This window comes from Chelonia mydas, chromosome 6 (genome assembly GCF_015237465.2).
Source record: "Chelonia mydas isolate rCheMyd1 chromosome 6, rCheMyd1.pri.v2, whole genome shotgun sequence".
Lineage (NCBI taxonomy): Eukaryota > Metazoa > Chordata > Testudines > Cheloniidae > Chelonia > Chelonia mydas.
Window position 1 is genome coordinate 30,364,441 of NC_051246.2, and position 12,500 is coordinate 30,376,940.

Below are 12,500 nucleotides of genomic sequence, written 5' to 3' on the forward strand. Positions count from 1 at the left end.
TTTCTAGTCAATAACCTTCACTCTAGGAAGGCAACAATACTGCCTTGCAAATGCCATGGGTGCTGACTTTAAGGGGTTCTAAGGATCAGCCCTTGAAACCCAGGTATACGTAGGGCTCAGCCCTTCTCTCATTTATACCTTTCTATGGTCCCCATTACTGTATTGTCTGAGCATCACACACACACTTTATTATAGTTATCTACGACACCCCTGTGAGGTAGGGCAGTGCTATTATCCCCATTTTACAGCTGGGAGCTGAGGTACAAAGACACTAAGCAATTAGTCTATGTCATAAATATAAAGGGAAGGCTAACCACCTTTAAATCCCTCCTGGCCAGAGGAAAAACCCTTTCACCTGTAAAGGATTAAGAAGCTAAAGATAACCTCTCTGGCACCTGATCAAAATGACCAATGAGGAGACAAGATACTTTCAAAGCTGGGGGGGGAAACAAAAGGTTTTCTCTGTCTGTGTGTTGCCTTTGCTGGGACCAGAGCAGGAATGCAGGTCAGAACTCCTGTAAAGGGTTAATAAGCAATCTAGTTAGATAGATTTAAATGGCTGATAAAATAAGTTGTGCTGAATGGAATGTATATTCCGGTTTTTGTGTCTTTTTGTAACTTAAGGTTTAGCCTAGAGGGATTCTCTATGTTCTGAGTCTGATTACCCTGTAAGGTATTTACCATCCTGATTTTACAGAGGTGATCCTTTTATTTTTTCTTTAATTAAAATTCTTCTTTTAAGAACCTGATTGCTTTTTCATTGTTTTTAGGATCCAAGGGTTTGGGTCTGTGTTCACCTATGCAAATTGGTGAGGATTTTTATCAAGCCTTCTCCAGGAAAGGGGGTGTAGGGCTTGGGGGGATTTTGGGGGGAAAGACGTTTCCAAGCGGGCTCTTTCCTGGTTATATTTGTTAGATGCTTGGTGGTGGCAGCAATAAAGTCCAGGGACAAAAGGTAAAATAATTTGTACCTAGGGGAAGTTTTAACCTAAGCTGGTAAAAATAAGCTTAAGGGGTTTTTCATGCAGGTCCCCACATTTGCACCCTAGAGTTCAGAGTGGGGAAGGAACCTTGACAGTCCAGCATCACATAGGAAGTCTTTAGGAGAGGGCAGACCTGAACCCAGGACTCTTTTTGAGTGCTAGGCTAGCACACCAGCCACTGGACTATCCTTCTTTAAATAAGAAAATGGCAAAACTCTCACTGACTTCAGGATTGGGCCATAGAGTTCTTTCCTTGTTCTGTCGATAAACAATTTGAATGTTGGCCATGCTGCCCCCACCATGAGCACAATGATGAATATTTGATGAGTTAAAGTGTTTAGACAGTTAACTGCTTGCTGGGAGCCCGGTTCAGTAAACTGCTTACCATTTCCTGCAAGGGGCTGGGTGCCCTACATTCTTATTGGCGATGCTGGGGTGCTCAGCACCTTACATGCTCAGCCCTTGCCTATGCATTTGAAACTGTAAAATCTTTTTTTACAAAAACACTATCAAGATTCCAGCAAAATAGAGTATAGCACATATAAATATTACAGGCAGCCCAATACCACTTCTGTCAAGTATAAAATATACCATGAATGCAAAAGAGCCCTGCTATGACATGGACTTTATATTTCATAAGATGTCTCAATGGTATGCCGTGTATATGGCTCTGATCCTCTCCATTGATGCCAATAAGAGTTTTGCCATTGACTGTGATTTCAATGGGAGTTAGACACCTAATTTCTTTTCTGAATCCCACCCTGAGGTGCTGAGCATCCTCACTTCCCTTTGAAGAGAGTGGGAAAGGAGGACACTCAGCATCTTCCAAGATTGGGCCAAATGTTGTCTTTTATTATTATTATTATTATTTATTATTATTTCAAAGTGTCAGAAACCAATTAAAAAATCCTCTGCTTTGTGCTATCCTCAAACAAACAAAAATCTGAACCAGAAGCTAGATTAATTTCAACCTTTTTTTAAGAAAAATGTTATATAAAGACATTGCCTCCTGGGCTAAAACTCTGTATCGTGTATATTGTGTTTCAGCAAGTAATGAACTGTTTTGCTGAAGTATAATTAGGGATTTATAATGGAAACGCTGGTACAACCTTAACTATCCCATTGCAAATGTGACACTATTAATTAAGGGATCTCTGGGGTGCAGTACGCTCCTTGGTGAATTAGCCTGGTGGAAATTTATTGGCAATTTGCAAATTGGTTTCCAGTTTTGTTTTTAGCTTTTCCCTCTTGTTACTATACAAAGGAATTTTGATTCAGATAATTTGAGATTCTGTTTTACTTTACATTTCTCTTTCATCTCCGCTAAAGAGCACTCTCCCTCCCCTTTTTTTCTTCCATGCCTTAGGTGAGGGCTGTGGCATCTGATGATTCAGCTGGGGAAATCCTGGAGATGTGGTATAATGACTGTATCCTTGGTAAGTCTATTTAGTGCCTGTTTAGTATTGTAGGAAATTATTGCCCTGACCTCAACAACAGGCCAAATTCTGATCTCAACTCCATGTATAAATCTGGTATAACTCCTTTGAATTAAGAAGAGTTACTCCCCATTTACACTGGTGTAACTGAAATCAGATTCTTGCCCAGTAGCATTGTGTAACTGGTACCTAGCATTTATTCTATTAGCAGACCTAGAGTAAGATATAAATAGCTTATTAATGCAGTGTGTGTGTGTGTGGGGGGGGGGGGTGGGTTAGATTGCCTCCTCCCATAGAAAACCCTCCGGAGGGGGTTGAAGTTGGGGAATGAAAGACCACAACATTCTTTTTGTGGAGTTTCCTCTGAATCAGCTTGTGAGGTGGTATCTGACTTCTCCCTTGTGGCCTCAGAATATGTGCTGATACTGTGAGGTCCCCGTGGATCTGATGGAAATCACTGAAGGCCGAGGTTTATTTGTACACTGTCACTGTGCGTTCTCACTGACTTTTGAGTCCCCAGCCCTCCCTCAGCACCCTGTCAGCAGTGCACAGCTGCCTGCCTGCCTGCCATTTGCAATCCTTCCACAGGGGTTTTCATAATGTGGAGAACTCAATTTACTTTTAAGTAGATTCCCCACTGGGCTGGTGAGTGAATGCTGTCTGCAGCCCACACCGTTCCCATGCATGGATTTCCTCACCCTACAGAAAGGTGGGGGTCATGCAGGAAGAGTGGCAGCCCATCTCTGCTCAGAAAGGGAGCCATCCACTTAAGGGAGGATTCACTCTGCTCAGCAATCTTAGCAGGAAAATCTGTCCCTGTGTTATTCTGATACACAATTAGTACTTTAAGGATGGCTTTATCATGATTTGAGCCAATTTTTTCCAGACCTCCTGTATCACCAAGAATTTTGTTTCCTTTTTCAGGATGATATAGGATTTTAATCATCCTACTGAAAATATTTTGTACCCCTTATGGCTTGCCTAGGCATAGAGTTATTCTTGAAAAACTACATGTGGATACTCTTATCCAGAGTAAGAGTCCCTTCTTCCAAAATATCTTAATCCACTTTGGAAGTGGATTAAGCTAAACCAGAAAAGGCACTCCTATTCCAGAGTAAGAGTGTTCACATGGAGTTATTCTGGAATAGTTATTCCATTTTAAATTCACACCCTACCTTATTCTGGAATAAATTTAATGTGTAGACAAGCCCTTAGATGCTTATAAACCCCTGGAATGCCTTAAACCAGGGGTTCTCAACCTTTTTCTTTTTGAGGCTCCCCCAACGTCCTATAAAAACTCCATGGCCCCCCGTGCCACAGTTGTTTTTATATAAAAGCCAGGGCTGCTGTTAGGGGGTAGCAAGCAGGGCAATTGCCCGGGGCCCCACACCATAGGGGGCACCACAAAGCTAAATTGCTCAGGCTTCAGCTTCAGCCCCTGATGGTGGGGTTCGGGGGCCTCGGTTGCAGCCCCATGAGGCGAGGCTTTGGCTTTCTGCCCTTGGCCCCATCAAGTCTGATGTCAGCCATGCTTGGTGGACCCCCTGAAACCTGGTCACGGCCCCCCCCAGGGGGCCTCGGACGTCTGGTTGGGAACCACTGCCTTAAACTATGACTATACTGATGAGTGTAGAAAAAATTCCTCCTGCATTGTTGAGGTTAGATATTTCAAAAGAGCTTGGCTTGTATTCTGGCACCTAAATGAAGAGCCTAAATTTTTCAATGCCTTGCAATCACCACTGTTTTCAGTGAGAATTGTTGGGTGATGAGCACTTTCTGAATACCTGATCATTTCATTTAAGTGCCTACTTAGGGAGTGAACTCTTTTGAAAAATCTGGCCATTTTAATGACTGGCCTCTTAGTAGTGGGACCATTAAAATGCATCACTTCACAACCATCATACCTCCCCAGGCAGTTTTACAGCCCCCCCAGCCCCGAAGACAGGCACAGATGCTCATTAGCCATGGAAGCTATTTTTGTTTAAATTTTAGCAAGTTACCCCAGCCAGGCACTCATTTAGGAATGGCGTATCCTCTTCGCTATGGGCACGCTGTGATAGGGTTGGTTGCTACGTGGATAAATTTGACTAGCAACTCTTAAACTCGACTAATGTTCTTTGGAAGCATGAAGGGCCATTGGCTACCTACACTCTTGCCCCTCTGTTGGGAGGTCATTGTGCTCACTCATTTCAATAGGAAGTAAGAATCAAGGGATCATGCACCCACAGTCATGTGTGCTGGCAATAGAGTCTTCAGAAAGATATTTACGTAAGAATCAGGCAACTAGTCCAGAGTGTAATGGTGATCATTGCCACCCTCTCCCAGGGAAAGAATAGGTGCTTTCAACTTGTTGATTTTGCATAGGAAGCCCCTCATTGTGTAGGATTTAAAGAAGTAGTGAACAGGTTCTGGGCTCCTGTCAATAGTGAGTCCCTGCAAAGAATAAGATAGCAGGTGGTCACAGTTGTGAACAGCAGTATGAAAATACCTGTTAGCAGAACGTAGGGAGGCAAGTAAGAAACAGGCAGGTTCCCTTAAAAGGTAGTCTTCTATGGGGGTGGTGTTAGGTTGCTCCAGAAAGCCCTTCCCACAGCTTACTTTGCCTGCTCAGAGGATGCTCAAAGATTTGAGCATAAGCCAGTTGGTGGAGAGGCCTCACTAATGCTAAATATCTCCATGAATGCTTTGGCAATACCTCTGAGTATATGCTGAATACAGAATTACAGTATTTCAGCTTCTGTACATGGACTAATGAGCATGTGACCTGTTTCTATCCCTTGTATGTTGTTGTCGATCGTAGCCCATATTCTAGTTTCCGTGAAAGAAACTTTTAGCTGCTTGTGTCAACCTTGAACTTCATGAGCTGCACTGCAGAAGTTTTGCATATTAGGAGTGAAATTCAGTTGAATTTCCATGAATTTCCTCCATGCCACTTAAGCCCAGTAATTGCCCTGAGTGACATGAGGTGAGGGAAAAGTGATTAGCTGGCACAGGGGCCTTGACCTCTGCATCACCTTTAGACAGGCTAGTGTGGAGTGTAGCATTGAGGATGAGCAAGGGGTAAGGCTACTGGATCTGCAGTTATGTGGATCTAGCTGTCTTAATATTTCTCATAAGTGTCCCAGGCTGGGGGATGTGGTAATTTTGCTCCCCAGCCCTTATGCACTATATTTACATAAGGCCCAGCTAGATGAGCCCATCCTAGAGCCCTTAGATGTTAGAGGTAATATTTGCAGATTATATTGTGACCTCTGGTACCAAATGGCACTGTGGCAAGAATTTTGTCCATTGTGGAGGAGCATGTGTTTTAAACAGAGGCAGGAGGTTTCATTTCCTCTCACACACTTATTTTTCTTACATGAGAATCCTGGAAAAATGTAACTATGCACTTTGCGCCATCCTCGTGAGAGCAGAGGTGCTTGGGTGGAGACAGCTCTTCCACGTGGCTGTGAAAACAAGGGCCCAGATTCCGCTCTCAGTTATACTGGTGTAACTCTGGAGTAACCATTGTTCCTGAGATTGAAGTTCTCCATTGGAGTTCCTCTAGATTTACACAAGTTGTAGCTGCAATTAGAATCTGTCTTGGAGCTTATCTCACCAGACTTCTGTGCCTCCAGTAAATTGACTGCCAATTAACTTGAGGAAGTTAACATGTTTGGAAAGGTTGGTATGGACCCTCCACACTTTTGATCCAAGCTGTTTGTTTTTTACCTTAAACTCATCCCTTGGGTAACCTGGTAACCTTTGTACCTTTGATCAAACATGGGCGGGGGAGAGCACCCACATTGGTCTTTACAAATGTGTTAACTACCTCGAGTTATTAGGCAATCAATTAAAGAGAGGTGCAACAGTCTACTGAAGATGTGCCCTCGCTGTGTTTACTCTGTTGCTTCCGTAGCTGAGACCCTGTTACTGCTCCCCTTGTTTCCTCTCCTGCTGATTCCACTGCACACCCTTTATCAGTGGCCCTGGGGGAGACACACACAGCATTCACGTGCCCAGAGAAGGAAAATCTTAAAAGAACAAAACAAGCAACCACGGGTGAGCAATTGAAAAGAAAATCAGTCTCTGTCATGTTATGTTATAGGAGTCTTGAAGATTCAAAGATCCGCCTCATTTGTACTAGATAGTAAGGGCTCAATTGCCAACCCCAGCCCTTTATAGGTGTGGAGCTACAATGGAGAGATTGTGCCATGGGTACTCTATCTTCCTCCGTCTGCTCCTTGCAAGGTGTGTGTGTGTGGGTGGAAGGGAATATGGGAAAGCAGTCTGCTCCGTTCATGGCTCTGCCTTCTCCTCTGAGTCCCAGGAGCAACAGGGGTGAGCAGTCCCTTGTACTCCTTAGAATGCAGGTAGCATAGGGGTTGCTATTGTGTGTAGCCCTTGCACAGCACGCTGGCAAGAAGCCTTCTTGGACGCCCCTCCAATCCTGCATTCCCATGCAAGGGCTGCAAACAATCTGGCCCTCAGTATTTTACATTTATAGTGTAGGACATATTGTGGTGGAATCCAGCGTACTTGTTTAGATTATATACATACAGCACAGCTGAAATGCCAGCAGCTGTGTGTGGAGAACAGCAGCCAGCACAGCCTGCTGACCAGTCATCTCACCATTACCTTGTCCTCCCCCCGTCTGTTTTCTACACATGCTGTCTCACATTTTACACTCGGACTATAAACTCTTCAGGGTAGGCACTGACATTTTGCTATGTGTTTGTACAGTGGGCCTCTGGGCCCTCCCACCATACAAATAATACCTAGGTAGGCGGTGCACACTTCCTAGCTTGTGTAGGCTGAGCTTATTGCAAGCACCAGGGTCCCCCTTCTCCCTGCCCCATGGATGAGGTTCTCTGAGGGATCCTGGCATGGGGGAAGAGGGGCATACAAAGCCAATAGAGGGGGGAGAAGGAGGGTATGGGGGCAGACAGAGCCCCTGACATGGGGGGGTAATGGGGATTCACACATTGTCTACATCCGCTCTTCAGGAGCCGTGGTCCTGCTCCCGGCTCAGGGGGATGCGGAAAGGGGCGAGGGAGGGTGCGAGGTACAAAGTTTGGGGACCACTGCACTACTCTGTAGACAAAGGCAGAGGTGCTTAAGGCTGTTGTGTGATATAGGGATGTACAAATTTAACCGGTTAACTGATAAGCATCAGTCTTATCGGTTTCGGTTCAGGGTTAACGATTAAACTCCGCTGCTGGCTGGAGCACAGGCCTTCACGGCTGCCTGGGGCAGCAGCCAGGAGGGACCCCGAGTACGTGGTTGGTAGCGGAGTCCCAGGTGCAGGGCTGGGACCTCGGCCGCGGGGGGCCGGCAGCGGGGACCTGTATAAAACGTGGGGATGCTGCAGCACCCCCTGCACCCATAGTTCCCCCGTTAAACGTTTCACCGTGTAACCGATAAAATTTTAATTGGTTACACAGTTACTTTTTTTAACTGCTATTTACATCCCTAGTGTGATAAAGAACTGGCAGGGGCTTTATGTGTCCCCCATTTCCCCTTAGTTTTCCAGTTTTCCTCAAAAGTTAGTTGCCTAGAACGTTCCCTGAAATCATAGAATTGATCAGACACAGCATTCAAAAAGTTACTCCATTACAGACAGACAGACAGAAATGCCTTTGAGTTGAGTATAAGGCCTTCGGGGCACAGCCAGTAACAATTAGATGGCATCAAAATGATAACAAGCAAAAGGAATCTTTTGGCCTAGACCCTAAACTTTATGAAATATGGCCCAGGAGCGCATGTTCATGCAAAGCAGAGAGTACCTCACTGTTTTAAAGTCTCATCTGAAAAAGTCACACGTGCATTAAAACGTTAAGGTACTCAGTTTATATAAATGGGAAGAATGAAGGCTGTGTTGAGCCTGTTGAGATTAGGGTTGCCAACCCTCCAGGATTGTCCTGGAATCTCCAGGCCTAAAGATTAATCTTTGATTAAAGATTATGTCGAAACCTCCAGGAATACCTCCAAACACAATTGGCAACCCTAGTTGGGATGCCACATCAAATTTTATTTATGCATAGCTCATTATGCCATCCCTTCCACTGTACCAATGTATGTGGACCCCATTGACTTTAAAAAGGACATGTTATGTGTCGGGCATGTACTGAATTCAACAGTACTCTGCAAAGGCACAGGGGTTTGTCAACCCATATGGATTCTGTTGCATTCTTGGGGCCTTAATCTATAGTGAATATATAGTTTTACTTCAAGCACTACATTCAGCTGCTGAAGCTTTGTACAAAACTGAGAGCAGGGCATTCAAAGCAAACAAACTGAGGGCCTAATCCAAAACCCACCAAAGTTACTGGAAGGATTCCCATTTACTTAAACGGGCTTTGGATCAGAATTTAAATTAGGCCCCAGTTAAGGAAAATATCCCTATTTGTGACACACTTAAGTAGATGCTTAAATCCAATTGAAGTCAGTGGGATTTCAAAAAGAAAAGGAGTACTTGTGGCACCTTAGAGACTAAAAAATTTATTTGAGCATAAGCTTTCGTGAGCTACAGCTCACTAAATTTGTTAGTCTCTAAGGTGCCACAAGTCCTCTTTTTCCTTTTGCGGATACAGACTAACACGGCTGCTACTCTGAAACCAGTGGGATTTCAGTATATGCTTAAAGTTAAGCACGTGTCTAAGTGCTACCCTGGAAAGGGGATGAATTTAAGCACACATTTAAGTACTTTCCTGAACTGGGACTTCACTGTAGATCAGTCCAGCTTCCAACAATGTATAGTTACAGACACCTTAACCTGAGGGGTTCCGGTATCTCTGACTGATGCGTACGTAATGAAGATGTAAAAATACAATAAATTGGCGAACATCTTTCTCACCATGTGAGAAAGCAAAGAGATTGTGCCAATCAAATATGCACATTAGATGACTAAGTGCTCCCACACTTTCAGTGTAGGCAGGGAATATGCTATGCTGCCACATATGTGCACCAGACACATACCAAATGCTTTTTATTCTGACTGTTTTGTTTTGGGGTTTTTTTTAGATGAGAGTTCAGCTCACTGAGCAGGATGTTTATCTCTGTGCCTGGAAAACAATATTGATCATAATTTTTAATGGACAGTAGCGTTTTTAAAACAGATAACCAATATGGATGCCCACCCTGAGTGACATCAGTACCTAAAGTGGTTGCTATAAATGTTCCTCAGGAAAGATTTGAGCATCACGCTTAGCATTTGAGTATATTAGTAAGTACTGAATGAACTTTTTTTTTTTTTCTATCAGAGGTGTTGCTGGAGACGGGAAAGTTTCACACGTAAGCCATATGATTTGGGTTTGATTTTCTTTCCTTGATAATTATGTGTGATAAAAAAACCTAACAAAGTTGTATTAAGGAAATTAATTCCATCTAATTCTTGCTCAGATATGCGTATATGAAACAAAATATGCATTCAGACACTACTAGGCCTAGTGCCAGAGAAATAGCTCTTAATAAATACCCATACATGGTTACAGTTATTTGAATTACAGTAGCACCCACAGACCAAGATCAGGGCCCCGTTGTGCTAGAATGTGTGCTAGGCACATAGTATGAAACCATCCTTGACCCAAAGAGCTTACAGTTTAGACATGCAAGGCAAATGGGGCAACAGAGACACAGAGAGGTGAAGTGACTTGCCCAAGGCAGCACCACAGGTCAGTGGCAGAGCCAAGAATGGAACCCAGGTATCCTGAGTCCCAGTCCTGTGCCTTAACCACTCGATAATAATGCCTCTTAGATAGATAGAGTGATAGGGAGCATGTGACTAAAAACCAGTAGCCTGTGGTCAAAAGGAGGGCAGATCTGAGAGAGACTCTAGGAAGAGCAGACCTAGGAGTCAATATTCCATCAAAAATGTCTGGGCCAGTCAGTGGTGCTGGAACTGAGGGTGCTGCCACACTTCGTGCCTTGAAGTAGTAATAACAAACACCAAATACACTGTTTCCATCATCAACACCCCACTGTGTTCCAGCTCCCCTGGGGCCAGTCAAGAAAGTGCCAGTGAGGAAGCCAGGCATGGAGTGTATAGAGGCCCTGGGAGGGAAAGAGTGGGAAATTTAGGCTGCAGAGCACACGTGGCTGGGAACCCACAGTAGAGTGTGTATGTGGATTCCCCATATACCGCCACACCATGAGTTGGTGCAGTGACCCCTGGAGAAGGAACTGAATAGATCCCAGTGTGGCTGAAGACAAGGTGAAAGAGGACAGACCTTCAGAGGGAGGGTTGTACCGTGTAGAAGATCCTGGGGTAGAAAATTTGATTTGGAGTTTATATTGGACTTAAACCCCTGGAAGGGGTGGAGTTTTGGACTTAACTGGAGGGCTAAATAATTGCAAGGACCTGACAGCATTGGGAGCTGGTGAATGACTGACACTAAGGGGAAACTGAGGCAGAGAAAGGGTCTGATGCGTGGTTTAGAGAGATCCTTCTGCACAATTCCTATCCAGCAACACACCTAACCCCACACTTATAACCCATTTACTTCAGTAGGACTTACCATGCTTAAGTGCTTTGCTGATTCAGGGCTTCAAAGGAAAAGTGGGAGAATATTTCTCCAACAGCATCTTGTGCCATAGTAGTGGTGATGGTGATATGTATTATAAGCCCCACAGGATTGGTTTCTATAAGTTGCCTGTGCAACGACTGTCTTCCAGAAACGAAGACTTCTCCGTTCTTTCCAGCAAAAGAAAAGAAAAGAGTAGCAATTGCTAATCCTCCACTGCCATCTCACTTTGTGAAATGTTTCCTCTTTGCTAGATTTGCATTAAAATTCTGTGTAGCAGTGCCTGCAGGTGTTAGTGTCTCTTAGCTACTCCTGCAGAGCCAGAGCATGTGTGCAGATGGCTGCATGTACAATTGTGTGTGTGCACGGGCAGAGACTGGGGCTATGTCTACACTTAAACCTCTGCAGCTGCAGCGCTGTAGCACTTCATTGTAGATACTCGTTACAGTGATGGGAGGGGTTCTCCTGTCGCTGTAGTTAATCAGCCTCCCCAAGAGGCAATATCTAGGTCAATGGAAGAATTCTTCTACCGCTGTGTATGCCAGGGGTCAGGTCAGTTTAACTATGTCACTCAGGGTTGTGGATTTTTCACGTCCCTGGGCGACATAGCTGGTTGACCTAACCGTTTTAGTATAGACCTGGCCTGAGTTGAAGCTCCCAATGAAAAATCAACCCAAGATCTTAAAATATGAATTTGTGCTAGTACAGTGCACTTGGTGAAGGTAGTTCTGCTTCTGTGAAGTACTCTAAATATGCTTTTTAGTATTTCGCTGTCACTATGCTTGAGTCTCGCAATTCCTTAATAGTCAGTTCGCCGTGACTTATCCTCCAGAGGTTTCAAATACTACAATAGAAAGTAGGCTGAATTCTTGTCTAACTTGGAGCCTGACCCTGCAAACACTTATGCACAAGAATAACTTTTCTCCTGTGTGTAGTTAGAACTACTCACGTGAGTATAGTTAAGTACATACAGAAGAGTTTTAAGACACTGTGGCCCTGTTTTTTAAAATCACGGGCTGCCTTTAAAATTCCATTTTGATTTTAAGAGTCTTCTCATACTTACAGGCACATAACAATAGCAGCTTGGCATATCTTTCTGATTTCGTGCTACTATGGGAATGTCCATTCGAGAAAAGCTGTGTATGGGCCAGCCTACCTGAGCTAGCCCCAGTCCAGTGCTGTAACAGCAGTGAAAACAAAGCAGTGTGGGCTTCAGAGCAGGCTACTGAGCCAAATCCATACCCAGGGTCCATGCTGGGCTTGTGCTATCTGCACTGAAGCCCATGTGGCACTGTCATCACGGCGGCTGTTACCTGTGCTAGGTGGAGCTCAGGTAGGCTACCCCATGCACAGCTTTTGCTATGTCGACATGCCCTGAGGACTCCCACACATTCAGATATGCCTGAAATTACTTATGTGGAATGCCTTCAATATCAATTTGAAATGTCAGAGTCAGGTCTTTTAGTGATTATGCACCAAAGCAGTAGAATCAAATAATTGTGAACAGCTGAATTTCTTCTCGTTTAAGTCAAAAATGGGAGATATGCATGTTTTTCCCTCCCTGTAGTTAGTCTTTAATT

At 44.2% G+C, this 12,500-nt stretch overlaps 1 protein-coding gene across 1 annotated transcript in view; it reads left to right on the top strand.

The window, feature by feature from the left end:
• Nucleotides 1-12,500, top strand: part of PTPN5 (protein tyrosine phosphatase non-receptor type 5) — a 140,525-nt gene that overhangs the window by 27,375 nt on the left and 100,650 nt on the right. The window contains exon 2 of the mRNA XM_043549511.1: nucleotides 2,350-2,419. Within this exon, the coding sequence (XP_043405446.1) occupies nucleotides 2,350-2,419 (70 nt within the window). The remainder of the gene's footprint in view (nucleotides 1-2,349; nucleotides 2,420-12,500) is intronic.